At 36.6% G+C, this 20,868-nt stretch overlaps 1 protein-coding gene across 1 annotated transcript in view; it reads right to left on the minus strand.

Annotated features, from left to right (window-relative positions):
• DLG5 (discs, large homolog 5 (Drosophila)) overlaps positions 1-20,868 on the minus strand; it is a gene marked incomplete at its 5' end in the record, with an annotated part of 57,778 nt that overhangs the window by 26,254 nt on the left and 10,656 nt on the right. Inside the window, 11 exons of the mRNA XM_009581688.1 lie at positions 1-806; positions 1,731-1,823; positions 2,559-2,662; positions 3,195-3,370; positions 4,060-4,187; positions 7,082-7,214; positions 7,950-8,075; positions 8,752-8,936; positions 11,042-11,272; positions 15,184-15,496; positions 19,328-19,587. The exon at positions 1-806 is cut by the window's left edge and continues 202 nt beyond it. Coding sequence (XP_009579983.1) covers positions 1-806; positions 1,731-1,823; positions 2,559-2,662; positions 3,195-3,370; positions 4,060-4,187; positions 7,082-7,214; positions 7,950-8,075; positions 8,752-8,936; positions 11,042-11,272; positions 15,184-15,496; positions 19,328-19,587 — 2,555 coding nt within the window. The remainder of the gene's footprint in view (positions 807-1,730; positions 1,824-2,558; positions 2,663-3,194; positions 3,371-4,059; positions 4,188-7,081; positions 7,215-7,949; positions 8,076-8,751; positions 8,937-11,041; positions 11,273-15,183; positions 15,497-19,327; positions 19,588-20,868) is intronic.

Genomic DNA, 20,868 nt, shown 5'->3' on the forward strand with positions numbered 1-20,868 from the left:
TCCTGTTTAAGTGCCAAGGAAACTGGAGCTTGAGCAGTGGCTGGGCTGGTGGGTGGTGACCCCGTTGTTACCGTAGACTCTGATGCAGAGCTTGTCTGCTGTTTATGTTTAAACTTGATAGAGTCACTTCTCTTAGGAGGAGTTGGAGGAGTTGAAGCCACTTCAGCTTTTGATGGCTGAGGTGAATGGCCCGTCACCTGATTAGGGGAAAGGTACTCCAGCTTGGGAGGAGTTGGTGGTCTTTTGAAAGTATCAGGATCAAAGATAGATTTCCTTTGTTTTGGCTTTTTGTACACAGAGAACTTTTCTGTTTCTGTTGCTGAGATATTAACCATGACTTTTGGCCAGGTACCACCACTATGCTTAGTTCCATGTCCTTTGTCAAATGCGGTCTCAACCATCATACAGTCAGCTCCTGTAGGTTCATAAGGCAGCCTCCTGCTGTCCAAGTCAACAGCTCCAAAGCCTTGGTCCCCATAGGTCTCCGGGCTGAACGAGCCGAGACTGTGTTCTGAATTACTGTGGCAACTGTGCACTATGTTCCTATGAGAGTCTACTCGTAATGCGTTATTAGGGAAAGGCTTGTGATCACAGAACGAACCGCTGCCCTGATCACTCTGGTCCTTCTTGCCATCCATGATGTCTGGATTGAAAATGTCAGTCTGTGTTGAGCTGTTGAGTTTCAGATTTCTTTTATTTTGGGCTTGTATCTCCGATGCGTGAACCCTACAGTTTGATATTTTTTCTGAATCCTTCAGATTTTCAAATATATTTTGACCACTCCAAGATGAACTCTGAGGAAAAACCTAAAACAAACAAAAAAAAATACCCAAACAAGTGATCACCTTATTATTATGGCTGATTTCTGTTTAGTATGAGGCATATTCTAGCCTCCTTGATTTACCTATACCTGAATATACACCAACACATGTATAGATACGGTTGGGAAAGGTTTAATAAAATCTTACAGATGCAAAGCACAGAACATCAGATAAAATTAAGCTAGAAAATTTTTTGAAACGTTTTCAGAACAATTGCAGAAGGGCAACTCCACACTGTGGCACTGTACTGACAGTGAAGGGACCTGCATTCTACTTCTACCTCTGTTAAGTGAAGCTAATAAGTCATCTTTCGTGGCCCATTTTCCCTCAAACATTTCATCTTTTTACTTTCTTAAAACTCAGGCTCTCTGGAGCTGGAATTATCACTCACAAAGCCCACGTGACAGGCCCAGCATAATGGGATTCTAACCTCAATAAGCAAAACAAAATAATATTTTTATGAGAATAAGCCTGAAAAAAGAAAGCCTTGTACTTAATACTCATGATAGCCAGAGTTCAGTTTTCTGCACAATTCCCTCCTGACTAAAAGCAAACCTTTCTGTTGTTACGAGGCAGTTTATCTTTCACGTACAAAACTGCAGCAGCTCTGAAGCAGAAACCAAGAAGAAAGAAGCAATTGTGCTGGAAGTCATTTCATGTGACCAGCAAACAAATAGGAATAAAGTAAGAACAATAAATAAATTTCATTTCCTACCAGATGCCGCAATAGCCTTACTTTGGAAATAACTGTTGAGTGTACCACCAATGAAATGCATCCAGATGGTCTTATTTTTAGCAGAGACTTTCCCATGATGATATATTCACTTTTTCATATACTCTTCCCCGAACAACTAAAATAATTCTGTAGAAATTAAAGAAAATTCTGCAAACTTAGCTTCTCCTACTCACCTTCATCAGTGACAGGGTAAGGGAATCCCTACAGTTTCGTAGCAAAGCTTCACATTCAGTAAGCGACTTGTTATCTAGTGCAATGCCATTGATCTAATCACAAAAAAAACCCCAAAACAGACATCTGTAAATCAAAGGTAGCAGGTGGGGAGCATCTTAAGGTAGCATCTCTGAGACAGTGAAAACACTAGTTTTATATGACTGAAGTCTGGTTGACCTTATCCTGTCTTTTTCCGTCCTCCACTTGAAAAACAAGCCTACAATTAACTACAATTTTCCCATGCCTACTAGAGATACAGTGTAACTACATTAGCCTCTATGCATTTGTACATCGACAGTAATCACCTTGTGTTTCACAGGAGCTCATAAATCAGACAGGTCATTTAAGGCTGCAAATGCACACAGGGAAAAACTTCCCCTCCAAAAGGATGACATCTGTGATATCATAATTTAAAAGACATGACACCTTTCATCCAGCCAAGGGATGTCTTTTTGGAACTGACCTTTCCTATTCAGTACAAAAAATCACAAATATCATTATATAGAAATCAAGTGTGAAGAGTAAGTCAGTGTCTCTGTCAAAAATTCTCATGTGAACTAAGTGTAGCAAATAACCTGCACATTATATTAATCACTCAGCCTACAAACACGTTAATTTATAATAAATATTTAATAAAGATACAAAAATACAGTGAAAGTAAAATACAGTGCAATACAGTGAAAGTAAAAAATTAATTGCAAAGTTTGGGATCTTAAAGAGTAGCACCAATGATAACACTTTAAAATAAATAAAAAATAAAAAAAGCGGAATGCATTCTTAAGACTTACAGCAATTATTCTATCTCCCACAGTAAGGGAACCCTCTTTGGCAGCTGGGCTTCCAGGCACAACAGCAGCAACAAATACTCCATTTTCTAGACTGACCCCACTATCTGAAATACACAAAATAAACATGAATTTACTCCTGCGATTCAAACACCTTGCTCAAACAGAATGTCTGACCTGCCTGCGTGAGAAAGAAATATAACTACCAAACCAATTGAATTTCAATTTCTGAAAACCCTTTTAAAGAAATAAGAACACAGTGGGGGAAAACAAGGATATATCCCAAAATTTAATATATTCATAGAAAGCTGCAGTGACTGATGGGCTTAAGAGTCTTGTTTAGACTCCCAGTATTACTCCAGACAGGCAGCTAACTAGAACTAAGTATTAAGAAAACAAAAGAACAAAACAAAACAAGCAAAACCCACCCAAGAACAAAAAAGACATGTACTTACAGAATAAAGCTATCATCAATATGAGCATTTTCAGTTTGCTAAAAACAATTAATGAAACACCCTATTTAGGAGATAGTAACAGTTTAAGTGGGATTTAAGCAGAGGCTCAGAACATGTACCTTATGTCAAGCCGTTTTTGGCTGAACAAACCATACCATTTATGTACAGCCTTTATAGCCATTACCTTTATGTCCGGAAACATTGATGTGAAGAGGTGTTATCACACGCCCACCTAAGGACTTCCTTCTTCGAACCACCATGTTAATAACACCTCCTCCATTTAGCACAGCTTTTATAACTTGCTTTTTATCCTTATTAGTAAGATCTACATCATTTATCTTCAGTAACCAATCATTCACTCTGGCAGATAAACAGAAATAAGCAGGTCAATGTTATAAGCATACTTGTAACATTCATGCAGCACATGAATAATATTAATGAAAAGGCATGCAACAGAGCTGATCTCAATGTGCTAATCCTTAATTATCTGGAGTTCTCCATTCCTGAAAAAGCATTAAATAGCAGCTAAATGAAAACCAGGACCTCTAGTCTCCACTTCACTAGCAAAAGTATATCCTCAAATCAGTGACTACTCCTTATTTAAAAGCAACTCTTTGGACAGAGAAGAGTGGTTAAAAACCTCCTATCGACACTAAGAACAAGAACAGGTTTCAAATCATCCCTTGCTCTACTCTCCTTTCTCCCTGCCCTCCCCCAATAGCTCACCCTCAGGTCTTTCCCAAAATTTAAATAAATAGATCAAAGTTTGAGGAGATAATAAACAGAGCAGGTGAGACACAGAGAAACAAAAGAACATTTCAAATCCTGGTGAGTTTTAAGGGATGAGTCAAATAGCGTTTAATTTCTGTAATGCTTTTAGGCACTGGTCTTCTCATTGTGATTTCCCAACCAACATTAATAATATACACATGACCAATGATAAAAAAGAACTTTAAAAAATGGGAAAAACTGAAGACAATTTACAATATGCTTATATTTAGTTTATAATGATCAACAAAAGACAAGTATCTTCCAAACTCAAACCCTACCTTAATCGACCATCAGCAATACTTCCTTTGTCTACTTTGGTAACGAAGATCCCACAGTCTCCAGGGAGGTATGGTTCATTCACGCCTTCTGCCACATCAAAACCAAGTGCTTTCAAGTCCATATCGTCCTAATAAATATTATTAACAAGTGACTCAACTGCCCTGGCAACCATTGTGCTGCTGTCTGTTAGCAAGAGCCATTACTGCATGTTTGTACTATGCACTTATATTTACAGGATACCGTTCTAGGCAAGTTTTTATATTTTGTACTTCAATATATAAGCTCCCAGTTCCATTAGTTATTAGGCATCCTCTGGCAGTAGAGCGATCCTTCTCTCTCTCAGATTAAGGCTGAAATAATGCAGAAGGGGAATTTCACCAAAGAGGAATAGGAAAGCAGAAGAGCATGCAAGAAAGCACGTTCAGACACGTATAACCTGTTTTAAGGTATGATGCGGGATCTGTAATGAGAGAACAAGGACATGTTCCCCAAGACTGGGCAATACTCGGGGAAAAAAACATTGTAAAGGTAAGGAAACAGCATTCTGTCTTAGTGATGAACTCAGAAAGACGTCCGCTTTGATATGGCTAAAGATCAGAAGTAAACAGGAATGAAAGCTCTAACATCATGGGGGACGATTTCTAAATACAGATTAGAGACGATATTCTACCAACCCTGGCCCAAAACAGATCATCCTCCATGTGAAAAGTGATAAACATCTTTAAAAAATCAGTCATTGAACCAAATAGGGAAATTTTAATTTAGTGTTTGCTTTGGTAAATGGCAAGGTCACTCAAAAAAAAGGGGTTAAAGAAAATAAACTGGGCACAACTGATCACAAACTGATTTATTATTGCTATTTTCAGTATTAAATAGAACATTTATAAAAATTAGAGAACCCTATTTGAAATCAACTGGACCAACTATCTCAGTATACTGAAGGGAGGTGATACTTGAAATTTAAGATCTAACATGCAAAAATTAAATAGAGCTTAAATCAGACAAGTAAGGCATGGTTCTAGACACAGTTCGATGACTAATCCCCTTAAAATCAGAAGAGCGGAAAGTCTTCAGGGAAGCTCAAGATAAAACATGCAAAAATATGAATATTTACCAGAAATTAAATTGAGTTAAACCTGCCAAAAATATACTAAAATCCTTATGGCTCTTCCAAATGTTATATGTAAGAAAAAAGTTCATAGGGAAGAGCATGGGGCTGCCATAAAATAAAGATCAAGTAGAGATCACAGTATCATTGCACAGCCTCAGAGCTGAAAAGTGAGTATTATTTCTCTCAGTTTTGAGCTGAGTGATTATGTAGAACACGAGCTTAAGCAGACAGGTGAAGTTGAAGCAAAAATAAAAGGATTTAAATTTATTCAACTCTATAATCTCATCCTGGAATTCAAACGCTGGTAGGTCAGCAAGGATTTTCCCATGTATCTACATCAAGGTTGGCACAATATCATTACTATAATTTGATAGCAGCAAGTGTAATCCCTATGTTTAGGAAAGGGAAACGTATATTCAAATGACAAAGTCTGTGCATTTGATCTCAGTAACACAAACGTTTAGAAAAATCTTTGAAGAAAAGAATAACTAAATAACTGCACATGAATGGAAAATTCATCAGGCTGCAAGGTTGTTTACCACAGATACAGCATATGCTAGACTTGCTAACTAATTTTCCAGACAATGGAAAAGCGAAATTATTAGTTATGGAGAAGACAGCAATGCACAAAATCTGATGATGAAGGAGCTGGTCAAAAGAGACGAAAAAGCATGGTGAAAGGGGAATTGTTATCCCAGAAAGAATTTACAGACTGTGGTCCTGATGGATCAGCATTGGTACTCAGTTCATATAGTCTTTTCAATCTATGTATTTCAACATATAATAATACTAAATAATATTTTTAGTATCAAAAAAGGAATGTCTTAGTGATTCTGTTGGGATGCACTGTCAGAACACAGACAGATTGGAAGAGCATAAAAAAAGATGACCCCAAATATTGCAGTAAAATAAAAGGGATTTAATTTGACAGCATTAAATCACGAACTTTGTCATTCAGGAATGAGAAAGAAATGGTGATCTATGCAGAAGCTGTTCTAAATGAAACACAATCTGGAAGACCACCTGTGTGTTCTATGTGGTCAAAAAAATTACTATTAGCAAACAATGTGATGTGCCAGCCAAAAATTTCAAATAGAACAGCATTCAAGACTTGCATACAAAGCAGTGAAATAAAAATTCTAGACTACAATTAAGAAAAACAAAATTAAATGGAGAAAAGTACCCTAGGACAGTAAAAGGATGTAGAGGTTATCTGGAAAGCTAAACGTAAGAACTTTATTTAATATGCCAAAATGGAAAAGGGATTTAACTCCTCCACAGACAAGCAAGGGAGATTAGCATCTCCTTTCATCCCAGATTTGTAAGCTGAAAGGCAACGTTGCCCAGAAATATAGGTTCATCATGAATAAATATTTTTAATACTTTAAAATTTCTAATCATCAAATCTGAGCAAAAGTAGGAGAAATAACTTCATGTAAAAGCTTAACTACTTTATACATAGATTATAAGTGATGTTGCCTGTAAGAGTAGAGGACTGGGCTGTCTGATGTCAGTGTTTCCATCACATCTTAAGTTTTGGCTGCCTTAGCACTGCCATTTCTGCAATGAATCACTAACTTTAAGAACACTAAATGTTTAACTTGAAACATTTTTTTACGTACATGGACCTGGGTACCCTGCAAGATCAGATGGACGAACTATTTTTGTTCATAATTCATATGAAGAGAAATACAAAGATTTTGTATAACAGCTTGGTTGTGTCAACTACTTTCATCTAGACATTACTGCACTTGCTGTATATGTATGTGTGGTTCCTAGCACCACAACAATAAAGAACTAAAAAAAATACAGATTTGAGTTATTTTTAATCATACATAGTATCAAGATGTTGTAATTGACTTCAAAGCTATCCAATACATAAGACAATGCAGTTCATGTTTTTTACTTACTCTGTCTTTTTCAAATTCTACCACTTCTGTTTCCCATTCCAGAGAATCTGTGTCTATGGCTGAGTCATGGGAACTATGGGCCATCAATTGACGGAATCTGGCCTCCTTTTCCAACTGATTCTCCATCTTCTCCCTAGGCAAAGAAAAAAATTATTTATAGATGCAGACAACCCTTTTAAATAAACTGATACATAATGTTATCATCATGACATACCATGTTTTCTAAATCAAAAATCCAAGCTGTGCCAGAAATTTGCCCCATGCTTCCATCTTTCCAGTATTCTTGGGCTGCTATCGAATTGACTTTCCTTTTCTATATATTGTCCTAACATAGTATTACCTTTTTTGCATTATTTTTTTACACGATTGAAGTACACAACTAGGTTTCTAACATCTCCCAAAATGCATCTAATTTACCATCAGATGAGCTGCATCAGTATGCTCATGACAAGTGGGGCATGACAAATACTGACAGCAAAACCTCTGTCACAACCCATTGAGATGACGTAGGATGCACGTCTTCCTTGCATTCATAAATCACTGAGAATACAGTTGGGAGGAACTAAATTGCAGTTAATCCGACTTCAGTGAAGAAATTTTTCTTGCTTAAGTGTATCTCTACAGTACAAAGCTTAGAATATGTGACTCATTAATAAGATAAAAAGGTTAAGATAGTAAGACTTAGGATCCGGCCCATCACAATAATTTCCATGATAACTAAAAATACAGGCAGTGTTTCCACATACAATAGCATGAATACCTGCTGCCTCACAGCTATAACAGCATTATGATTCACTTGCGAACACAGATAACAAACCAAAGTTTTTATCACAAACTTCCACGCAGTTTTATCATTTCTCTAACATACTTCAGTTCCTTCAGTTCACGCACAGCGTCGTTCTTCTGCTTTCTCATGTCATCCAGATTGCGAAGAGCTTCAGCCAAGTCACTCACAGCCCGGTCTCTCTCCCTCCTTAAGTTGTCACACAAAGTCCTTCAAAAGCAAAGAAGTTTTCATTCAGTTTCTTAAAACCTATTTAAGTAACAAACTAGTTTTACCACATTGTATAGTTAACGCAAAATTTAAAAAAGCAGTTGCAAAAGATCTCTCTCTCAAAAAAAACCCCTAACTATAAGGAAGAAAAAAATTACATATGCTAGGTCTTAAGGAAAAGCTTGTCAACATAACGGAAACTTCCTTCATCCCTTCCAAAACTTTATTTCTACTTATCTGCTTTAAACTAGCAGAAAAAATTACTGATTGAAGTATTTTCCCTTAGTTCCTTACATATGTTTAGCAGCAAATATGTCGGATACTTTTTGTGAAATGTCCCAACAGGTAAAGAATTATTTGCAGGACTATAGCTATAGCAGGATTAGGTATATCATGCCTAAAAGAACGCATACTTTGTTGTTCTTACGTAGCGGTGCTGTTTAGGTTCTATGGTATTTACTAGAGACATATTATGGGTATGAAAGCACAGACAAAGCAAAGTATCTTGTAAGGTGCCCTCAGCTTTAAAAAAAAAAAAAATCACCCTGTGACAGCTAATGCAGAAGTTCCAACAAGTTGAAGAAAGTGCTAGCAAAACCCAGCAAATCCTAGAATTGTATCAACTGCACGCAAGATGTTACAAAGATCACTCATGTACCATCTAGCATTCATTTACCGTATACTTTCCCTTTCTGCAACAATCTTATCCCGCTCTTGAAAGGCCCAGTCTCTCCTACACTTGGCTACTTCTGCTTCCTGGACAGCTTCCTTCAATTCTTGTGACATTGCCTCATATTGTTTCCGAAGCATTTCAATTTCTTTGTTTGCTCTTTCTATATCTAGGGTGGCAGAATCTTGTATCTAGGAATTAAGAAACATAGGTAAGTATTTTAGGCACAATTTTTAGGTAAGTATGCACAAACAACTTTTGCTGTATGTGTGTTACCTGATGTATTCAATTCTCATGTTTTCATGAAAAATGTTCATTTATCTTAATGGCAGCTTTGGGGGGGAGGAGATAAAAACTGTTGTAATATATTTCATTCAGTGGCACACAAATTTGTGTGAATACAATCTACATGAATAAGAATCCTCACTTCAAAATAATATCAGTGAACATTTTGCATTTCAGAGATGATATTCCATGGTTCTATCTCGTTCTGCTCAGCAGACAGGAAAAAAACTTCAAGGATGTTTAGAAATCAGATACACTATTATAAGCAGTTACAACACAGATTTCCCTTTAATTATTGTCAATTAATTTAATTAACGTTTGTTATTTACTCTGGGACAACTAGATGTACACGTTCACAACACAGATCCCTTAACTCCAAAGCAGAGCAATGGAATTCCAAAAAAGTTTTGTTTGAGTATTTCTTGGTTTAGATAAGAACTACTTTCTTCTTAAATTAACTTATTTCCTTAACATTCTCTATTTTTGAACAAGAGAGATGGTGACAATAGTAAGACAGATACACAGAGAATACTTCAAGCTTGCAGCACAATAACCACAAGCCAATTACAACGGTACAGGCCACCACAAACACCAAAGGCCATGGGCTTGCAAACAATTGCGTGTGGTTAATTTCAAGAATACAAATAAATCTAGTGAATCTGACTAGACTTGTAACTTGATTAAAGATTAAACTTTGGAGGAATGTTTTTAAGACCTGAACACATATATATCAAAGAGAGACTACTAAGTCATGATTAATACACTTTAAAGGCTCTTTTTTTCTCTAAATGAGTTATAATTATATTCAAAAAGAAGAGAGCACTGAACCTTAAACGCCAGGTTTACTTTCTCACCTCAACATTAAAAAATAAAAATTGCAACAAATAAGACCAAACAGAGGCTATGAAGAGTCATGTCTGGCCTTTTGATTGTCTCTTTCATTTCAAGGATCACTTTCTTCTCTTCCAGTCCACTGGAAACAGGAAAAAGACAATCAAAAAACCCACTCAGATCAACAAAAAGTCGTTTATATTTGAAATGTCAATTCTGATTTGAAATCTGCCAAAAGTGAGCACCTGAGTGGGTCCATTGCTAAGTCACAGCAAAGTCCATCCAAGCTTACTCGGCTTCCTTGAGAAAAGCACAAGTTTCCAAAATCCCACTGGTTTGGCCATGAAGAACCAAACACAATGAAAGATTTATTTCCAGTACAACTGAAAACATAGTTTAACTGCTTCTGCACACGCTCATTCAGGATTGGCAAATCAGTGTGACAGGCAAGACTAAAAACTTTTTGTACTGGTAAAGGCTTGGTATTCAATAAAAAGAGAATACAAGTTTAATGGAAACAACCCAAAATATCTAGTTTAATATTAAATAATTTTGAATTCCTTAGTTATTTCATGAACATAAAAGTTGTGATACTATGTATTTTCATACTACATTGTACGTAAGCATTTACAGTTGTATGTGGATTGATGTTTAGTATCGCACACAAGACAAGAGCATCACTAAGTGTGCAGAATTGTAAGAATTTTACTACCCACACAGAGACATAAATTGTCAGAATAGCATATTTATACTAAGAACGTGAACAGATTAGGAAATTTACAATCACACTTCAATTAACTTCCTTTATGAAGTATTAGAAATAGCTAACATCCTGAGCAGGTCATAGGCACGAACAACACATGTTACAGATGACAAGAAGCCTACCAGCAGGTAATAAACTGCCTAGGACCTGCTGGATCACAATATTTTATTTGCCTTTTTTTTTTTTTTTTTTTTACAAACAGAAACTTAGTATGAAGCATGACTGTACTTCTTTCGAACACGAAGTTCTGTCACTGTGTCTTGAAGAACATACATGCGTTTATATGTAGGTATTTTAGAGTGACTCGGGGAAAAGGGGGAAGACACCCAATGTGCCCAGACCTTTAACTAATCTCTTGAAAATTACTGACCCTTTGAAGCTAAGAAAGAAAAAGTCACCTGTGAAGACTTGCAATACCTGACGGGCTTGATAATACTCCCTTAGTAGATGGTCTCTCTGGATGATAGCTTCTGTTCTCTCTTTCCTGGCAACATCTCTTTCTTCCTTCACTGTCTCTATATCCTTGCAAGCTTGGTCAAGTTCCTTCTGGGCCTCAGCTTTATCCTTCACTTCATGACAGTATTTTTCCAGCAGCTCATTCCTCTCACAAATTGCTCGATCTCTTTCCACTAGAGCTGAGTTTAGCTCCTAAAACAAGATCCATTGTTTGCAGTAGGTTAAGTACAGAAGGAAATAGTTCATCTTTCCAACTGGATACACACTGACACCTTAAAAGCCTAGAGAGTTTACCACTAGTGTTCTGAAAAATGGGAGCAGAACAGACTGTGCTCACATGACATACAAGTAAGTACTAGCAAATAATATTAAACGTGATATTAAAGATATCACACCATCTCATTAGCACGGTGCTATGTCAAAAGTAAGCAAGAATCCGGGAGCACTGACAGTTTTGAAGAACCTAAATGAGGGAAGGTTATTAACCAGTCAGCCTTGGTGTTCTAAAAAAAGGCTTTAAATATGGCAAAGGGTAAGAATATATTGCAAATATTTTTAAGCAACTGCCTCGATTTTATAGGACTGAAATAATTTAGACAACCCAGCTACATAAGTATCTTATAGCTTCCTCATAAGTTTTAAAGGGACATTAAAGTCACATGCCAGTAAGATACCAATGTGCAAACTACAGAATGTTCAAAGATAAAACTACAGTATGTCACAAAGCAGAATGACATATATCTTATTAAATGTGGAATTCAAATGCATCATAATAAAAAAGATGAGTAAAATGTATCTCTAAAATACAATCTGTCCTTTTAAAATGTTCAAACTAGACTTCTTATTGGAAGAATGAGACATCGAAACAGTTGAATTTCATGCCACTAATTTTTTAGATGGTCCAGCTCTCTAGAAGCATTCAGCCAATGGCTACAAAGAAGTCCTTCTATATATAGGCACTCCTAGCTGGAAACTTTTGATGTTTTGATCTCCAGAAGATTACCAGGGACAGCTGACATCTGAAAAGCAAAAGAAGGAAAGGGTCCAAATACTTAAGGATAGAAAGTCACCATGTCATAAACTGACCTCCATTCTGTTTTCCTCTACAAATTTGCAAGGAATAAGATTGAGTATTTAAAGCATGGATGACAATTGCATTTTGCTGTACTAACATAATTGTTTTTGAGATATGGCATCTAATTAAGGCTAGTCAGGCTGTTAAAACAGTTCTGCAACGGTATTAAAACAGATATTTTTGCTGTAGAGTAACAGACAAGCACTAGAATTAATGACTCACTCTGTAAACTTTAATTACCAGAGCACTCAGTTTTTTCAACATCAGTAAGAGCTTCTGTTGCTCAGTACCTCTGAAGAGAGAAATCCCTGACCCATCTGGTGGTGCAGACAAGTTTTAGTACCGGAAGCAACGTTTTGCACAGCTTAACTATAGTCTGTATAAAATGTGCATTCAAATGTGTGTATAAAACTTACACAAAAGTATTAAGTCTTTTCCATCATGCAGCAGAGTTGAAAGTCATCAAGTATCAAGGCAGAGGGAAAGTTCCCAGAAAGCCCTTTATTAAACAGGAATTTACAGTACTTTAAGGTGACTGGAAAAAATACATATTGCCACAGTTTATTCCAGCATGCTCAATATAAACTATCTGAGTAAGAGCAGCCATTGCCTCCAGTGGTCAGTAGTAAAATTTCACCTCTGTCTTTTTCCTGTGACATTTGCACAAAATTACAACATGACAGCACAGGGCAGTGTACCATTGGGCGCTGATTAGAACAGCTTCTGTTTGGAAACATTGGAGTGGTTTGGTTTGAAGAACGATTCTGAATTTGTGAAGAATTCTTATGTTTGAAGGAATTTCTCGCATCTGAATATAGTGCAATAACCTCATACAGGATAAAATACAACAGGTCTAATTAAACAGAGGGGAAAGCTGATTACCACTGACATGAAACACGACATTCTAAGTATTTGCTGGAGCAAAAGATTATGCCAAACAAAACCACCACTGGGCAAGTACAGAGGGGAATCTCTAACATCTAATCCCTAGGTTTGAGTGGCCAAACTCACAAGAACTTAATCCAAAACTGTCGATAGTGCAAAATCCTGAGACTTCTTCTATCATCTATAAATGCCAGAAAATTATTACATTTTGGATATACATTAACCCATTATGTTTGGGCATGTGTGACCAATAAAGCTTAAATATCTAACTACGAAATTGACTGACTAACCTCATCAGTAACTGCTCACGATATAATGCCTCTTCAACCTCAATCAATCTCTTCTCCATTTCAGTTGCTTTTGCATTTCTTTGGGACACAAAAGGTACACTAGCAAACACAAGTTTCACTGAAGAAACTACATTTACAATTACCTAAACGGATTCAGTGCTGTTTCAATCAGTCAATGGGCACTATGTAACAGGGCACTATAAAGCTGCTATACATCACAAGGAGAGCGAAGAACATGAATTACATTTTGGCAAGCACCAGACCAACTATTCAGTGACAGGATAATCCCACTTATGTAGGGGCATTTTTCAGGATACTATTTCAAGTGAATGTATCACTTGATCAATAATTTTTTTCAACCTTTCAAATGTTTGCCTTGCCAGAACTACGAAATCCCGTATGCACTGAATGCAGCTGCAGCGAGCCAGTACTATGCGACACAGGAACATACCTGGCTCACAAGCTGAAGAGTCATAGCTACAGGAAAGGAAAACAGGAACAAAAAGAAAACTCACAGTACTGCTATTTCACACCTTTTAGTACACTAGAGAAGCAGTTATTTCTGTTTTCTGATGGGCCAGTTCTGGGGGTGAAGAAAAATGCATGTCTGTGCCCTGCCAGCGTCTCTCTCACCAGTCCTAGGCTCTTTCCTGTTCCTATTCAAATACCCCTTCAAGTCATCTACGTAGGAGGGAACACCCACGTATTTAAAATTTTCATTACCTGCCCCTTAAAGCACTTTGGCAAATTACTCATAGTGCCACAATGACAGATATAACAAATTGGAGCAGAACGAATAATTGTGGCTATTTTCATCAGTATTCCTTACTAGCTACCCTGATTCCACTGAAATCAACAACAGACATTTCTATCAGCTTAATTGCTTTGATGAAAGTAGAACAGGTATGAAACACGTATTAAAACCTCACTCACCCTAGAAGCTAAATTACTTAGCTGGCAACTACGCAGGGTTGAAAACTATGAATTCTTAAAACCAGAAGTTAGTTATTTTTAAAAGCTCTGATGCCGTATGTCACAATCCACATTATGTCCCTCAACAATGGTGTGATTTAAAAAAGCTCCACACCTTAATTTTTCATAAAGGGCATTTGTTCAGATGTAATGCTGTGAAAAAAGTAAAATGAGATTTATAGGCAATGGAATACATTTGCTTGTATCTATTTCATGCTAAATTAAGTATTTGTAAACCAAAGGGTCAAGTCAATGCATGTCAGCTGAAATGAAACGAAGCAGTAAATTGTGTTTTGGAAATCTTAACAGCATCATTATAACATGGTTGTGATATAAGCATTTCAAGAACATATTGCTGAAAAATACAAAGTTCTGGTTTCACACACTTTAAGGCATGCCTGAGTTCTAGTGAAAAATCTTCAAAATATCCTGTTTAACTTAAAGGCAGAAGGAGGGCAAATGAGTAGGAACATGCATGTCAGCACAGGCTTTGCATAAATATTTGAGACTACTTTATCATGTACCGTCTTAAGTCACAGTAGATAGTATCCAGTGGTTCCTGTAGAGGTTAGAAGTTAAAAATAATGAATATTTAGAGCTATATATTGTTACAGAGAGCATTACTTGAAAAGGTATAGAAGACTAATGCAGTAAAGGAAGGATTTATAATCAGCAGAACAGAATTAAGTCAAGTGAATAGCAAATTTCAACTGACAGTCTTAATAAATTGACAGTAAAAAGGACTGCTATAGCAAAACATCAGCATGGAATTTCTTCTTTGCAGTGCATTCCTATTTTCCATTAATTGGTCATACATTTCTGATTCTAGCATCAACAATGTATACTCATTTCCCTTCCCCATTGAAACAATAGGTTAGTACCTGTCTTAAAGCTTCCATCTCTTCACTAGCCACTCGCTTCTCAGAAGAAGTGTTCTTCAGTTTGGACTCTGCAAGCTCCAGCTCTGTTTGAAGCTTATCTACCTCTTTAATTACTTGATCTCTCTCACTCATTATGAGGCGGTATTCATTGAAAACTGAATCCCTTTCTTCCTTGTATTTTTCTGCATCCTTTGCTGCTTTCAGCTGCATTGTTTTGAACCTTGTCACCTCTGACTGTAATCGCTCCATCTCTCTCTGCAACTCTTTGTTTTGTGCTGTGGCGTTGCTTAGTTCCTGCTGTACCGATTCAAATCTAAAAACAAGCAGAAATGCCAATAAGATACTTGTTCCTCATTTTCCTTTTTCATACATTAAGGATTTGGCTGGATAACCAAATTATGCATTGGTAAAACACAACCACAGAGGACATCTTAGACAATGTACTCTCAGTGCTGCAAAATAAAAGACTAATTATTGCTTTAGGAACATTAGTGAACCTTTAGGAATATTAGAGAACCTCTTTGAGGAACTGAAACATAAAAATTGTTAGCACTAATTTGGAATTTGTTTAATTATTAAAAGTAAATTTCTATCAAATTATTCTAAAAGGAATGCAAAACATTTCCATTATTTAATAGCACAAGTTTAACCTTATTTATTGCATTGAGCTCTGCTCATCTTAGAAGTTAATTCCTTCTCCCAACACACACTCCCAGGCATGTGGGAAGAAGGGAAACAAATGCAGAAATTGGAAAAAACAGAACAACTTCCACATGCCCAAAGACGCCACAAGGTTGGTAACGGACAATTTAGAGGAGAAAAAAAAAGTGGGTTTACAGTAAAAATGCAGACAATGGAACTAAAACCAGGTAATTCAAACATTACTGTTTGTTTTCATCAGTTCGTCATCCAGTAAAACTGAAATGCAAAATATCTTAAACTGTCAAAAGTAATTTTTTAAAATTTAACACTAAAACATGATACACAGTTTATCACTACAACCTACTGAAGTACGGCACAATCGAAAAAAGGACATAGAAAGTTTAATTTAAAAGTAGTAACTTTTGTGTTTATATTGACAAAGCATTCTTAAAAGTGGGAATATAATTCCACAGACAAGTTCACAATTAGGTTTGAAAAGGAACTTCTCCTGAGAGCAGTGTTTTACCATAATTGGACACTAAGATTTCCTTGCACGTTTTTTCCAAAACTCCCAAGTAAACGCCATTGATGGAAACACTGTACCTAACCTGATGGACAGGTGCCCACAAACCATTGGCAGACTTTGTTCTCTCTCTCTCTCACACACCCGCCCCCCTCACACTGTTTAAAAGTGCAATTTCTTGTCTAATTCAGTATGTTGCCTGACCTTTCCCAAGAGAGAACTGTAAACCCAATTTCAAGTATTTCCTTGAAAGCCTCAGTGTATTCAAAGCATTGCCATAGCATTACTGAGGCATCTGCCAGTAATTTCAAAACCATCACCCTGCTCCTTTTGGGAAATTCTTCAGTTTAAGAGATCATCGGGCTGGCAGTACAGAAGACCTAACATATTAAAATCTGGATTTCTTTTGTCTTTTCAGAACTGCGAGCATGAAGGCAAGAAGAATATACTGTAGGAGAAGTACAAGGATATATCAGAAATCTAAGATAGAGACTATGCCAAACAACCTCACTGCCATGAAAGAATCCACAGTACATTTGAAAACTATTTGGACACCACTGGGAAGATACAGGAGAGAGGGGAGGACAAAAGACTTAAGGCAATGTTTGCCAAACAAAAAAAAAAGGTCATCAATATGGAAGGGAAAAAAAACAAAGGAAAAAACCACCAAAAAACAACCAAACTACAACAAGCATACTAGCATGGGGAATTGATCAGAAAGGAAAGTCTCTGCCATAGAGGGACACTCATATTAAATAGTGATAAAAACCTGCATAGAAACTTGAAAGCGAAGTTCCAGCTGAAACACCTTGGTCCTGCTTGACCTTGCATTGCCTCCTAAGGAGGAAATACAGGCAGCTGGATCACATTTTCACAGATGCCTTCTGTAGAGAAAGCCCATTTCTAACAACTGTTGTGAATGGATTGCAAGTAGCAGGGTTAAATGGGTCAGTAGCAGTAAGCATGGGTTTATAAGGAGCAACCAATACCGAAAAGAACCCTCACCAGGACTACCTGCTTTGTCTTCAACGCAATTGCAAACTACGGGCAGATCTGTCCAAGTGCCATAGCCCACATTCAAAATGCAGACACACACATGTAGGGTAAGGTTTAGCACACAGGAATGAAATAGCTGGTATAGCTAATTTGTAATTTGCAAACTATTCACCAACTAAATCATCTTGGTAGCATTCATATGCTGTGTATTATTGTGACAACATTATAGATAAAAAACGCTGAACGCTTCCCTGATATTTTTTAAGGCCGAAGATTCATTCAAAATGAGACCTGGGCCACCTGGAGTCTTACTCTTCCTGCTCTCTTTAAAACCTATTTTGATTGTGTTTACAACTGATATTAATAAAAAAAAAAAAACAGTCCTGCAATTTATGACCCATTCATCCTCAAACTACAAGCTTGTTAAGTCTTAGATTCTGAAAACTATACTCACCTAAAATGCTTTTTAAAAATTTTTGGTCAGTCACCCAGAGAAATATGGTTTTGGTTATGAAGAAAGGGTATAAACATAAGACAAATAAAGGTTTCTATAAATAGAAACAAATAAAAGAAGTCCAGACCCAAAGCCAACCGAATAAAAGGCAAAAATTCCTGAAGTTCAATTATATTAATTTAGCTGGACCACCGGTTCACAGGAACATTAGGGACATGGTTTAGTGGGCATGGTGGTGTTGAGTTGATGGTTGGACTCGATGATCTTAGAGGTCTTTTCCAACCTTAATGATTCTACAATTCTATGATTCTATGAATGTCTTTCATGCAATTCTTAAAACCAACCTCTGCTCAGTATCAAACCACATCTTCCTCAAGAAGGAGACCTAAATTACAAGGCCATAATACAAATATGTTGAGCTTCTGCACTTATCAGCATGGTTGCAGTGTTTCTTGTAGTATATATTAGGCTTTCCCTCACTTTCAGGAATCCATGGCAGTCTAAGTTACATAACTTATTCTCTTATTACTCATATTCTTCTGTAAGTTAATCAGATGTATCACAACTATGTACATGCTATTATGTGTACATTATTATCTATGCTCAGTCTCACCTTTTTTAAATACTAAAAGTCTACGAATGTGGAAAACAACATTTTTTGCCATGAGTCTGTGGGAGTTGTATATTATCCCTAACGTATGTGAGTGAAAACATTCTCAACATGCCCACAGATGGTCTTTGGAGTCCTTATGTATATTAGCATTCTTCCTACCCGATACGGGTATCTGTGTAGGCTTAGTATCAAGGAGGAGCGGAGAGAGGTTAAGTGTGGTGTGACACAGTGTCTGTGCCCTTCTGTTTTGGCACTTGCGCTGCTTGTAGCAGCAGCACCTTTCCAGAGAAGCAAGACTCCCAGACGTCTGCATGCAGTGAACTCCTGAAGCTCTGTCTCAGAGTCCCACACGGTCTGCATTCTAATATCAGGAAAAGTTAACTTATGCTTGAGAACATCTTCATTTGCTAAACACCTTTTAGAAATTATATCCTCCTATTCACTTGTTTTTTATATTTAAATAAATATATGTATGTTGATGGACTCACCACCCATTGAGGAGTTTGTTTGGAACACTAAGTCTGAGGTTTAATAAAACTTTGTTTGTATTTGACTCCTGTGTCTACAACTAAGAATAAACATAGCTTCAAAGGCAGACTATCCCCTTCTTACATGAGCTAAACAACGGTTAAAATTCCTTATACAATTCCAAAACCCTAACTGGGAAATCCTTTTCTCAAGAAAAAGCACCATTTCTCCAAATAAACATCCCCATCACACCTTCTAGGACCTTCCAGAAAATCTTATATAGAAACGCATGCTTACTCATCACACCAAGATAACATACACTGGAGAAAAATTTTAGAAAAAAAAGCTAGAAAAGTATTTGTGATTCTACCACAGAGAAAATAAGATGCTACATTAGAATTGTTACTGCTTTCACAGTATATCTGAAGGTATCAAAACCTGATTATACCTTCTAAGAGAAGTTGAATATTGCTGCTGAAAATGTATTGCTGTGTCCCTTTGCTTCATTAACATGTCAATCTGTTTCTGAAGACGTCTGTTCTCCTCCTCAGCCTGTTCTAGGCGGCTCAGATCTGTATTGTGACTTGCGATCTTCTCATTGTACCGTTTCCTTAGGGCATCGTAATCCTTCTTCACACCCTCTAGCTTGTCCATTGCTGTATCATAAAGTTTATTTAATATCTCTGATGACCCATTTTGCTTCATAACCTAAAAAAATGCCAGAAACTGTATTAATAAACTCAGTTTTTAATCAGTCCAATAAATTTGATTTAAAATATATATAAGAAACAATATTAGAACAAAAATATATTAACCAATTTTAATAATCATTCTTTTTAATGACTAAGGAAACACTGAGCCTCTTCTAAGCATTACTGTTACTCTAAGCATTACTATACCTGCTTAATGTTAACTGAGCAAAAAATCTGCTTTATCACAACTTAGAGAGCACAAGTTTATGAAAATCTCTCTCTAATGGTTACCGCTACCAACAGTTATTAAACTCATGTTGTTTTTGAAGTACTTTGTAGTTTTAGCAAGAGGTAATCATTATTTGATGACCAGGATGATAGCTGTAATTTAGGAAATGACCACGAGGTGGCATACACGACAGGTTGCCTGTTTGCTCCATGAACAAATTAAATAATTTAAAACTTCAAGAGAATAAAAATCTACCCTAAATATGTTATACACGTAGGCATATATTTTAATATTCATACAATATTTCATCTGAGAACTACCCACAGAGGTTTGTGTTTCAAAAGCTATCCATAAAATATGAACAGGAAGAGAAAAATCCATTTAAACATGCATAAAGTCTGACCTGAATCTTAAGTTTCAAATTAATTTCCATTGACATAAGAATCTTGTTGTAAATAGCAACGTTGATGATAAATGACCAGCAACAACAACAGAAATCCCCTAATGAGCTTCAGCAAATCTAGCCCTTCTTCCTTCTCAAAAGGCAAAAAAATGTGCCTGAAATGAGGCCTTACCTCCCTCCCCCCTTTTTTTTTTTAAATCCTATGCTCATTTTTTCTGTTTTTGCCTTTTAAATTGAAATTTGGCCTTGATGAAGCAGTGGGAAGAAACAGAAATGCTCTATATAGAGACATGCCAGGAATTTATATAATCTTAACATTAGGCTACAAAGGTATGTCCCTAACTATCTCAAAATAAAAAAGTATTAAAAAATTAGAAGGAAAAAAAAGACAGAAAACATGAGGTCTATAAAAAGTTGAAACCAAACACATAGCGACTACCATATATGCACAAATTGGCTCCTCGTCTTCTTTTGTGTCTTATGTTCAGAGTAAGGACCAGTTCCTGAACATGGAAGAACCTGGATGCCTGCAGACCAAAAGGGAAGGAGACCGAAAGAAACTGCCCGCTTTTTGCCTGATACTCACTGCCCACAGGTAGCGGATAACCACCGTCACTGTCAGGAAACCACTTCTCTACACCAGCAAGATAAGAGAGACAAAGTTC

Source organism: Fulmarus glacialis, unplaced genomic scaffold (assembly GCF_000690835.1).
Source record: "Fulmarus glacialis isolate BGI_N327 unplaced genomic scaffold, ASM69083v1 scaffold31397, whole genome shotgun sequence".
Classification (NCBI taxonomy): Eukaryota; Metazoa; Chordata; class Aves; order Procellariiformes; family Procellariidae; genus Fulmarus; species Fulmarus glacialis.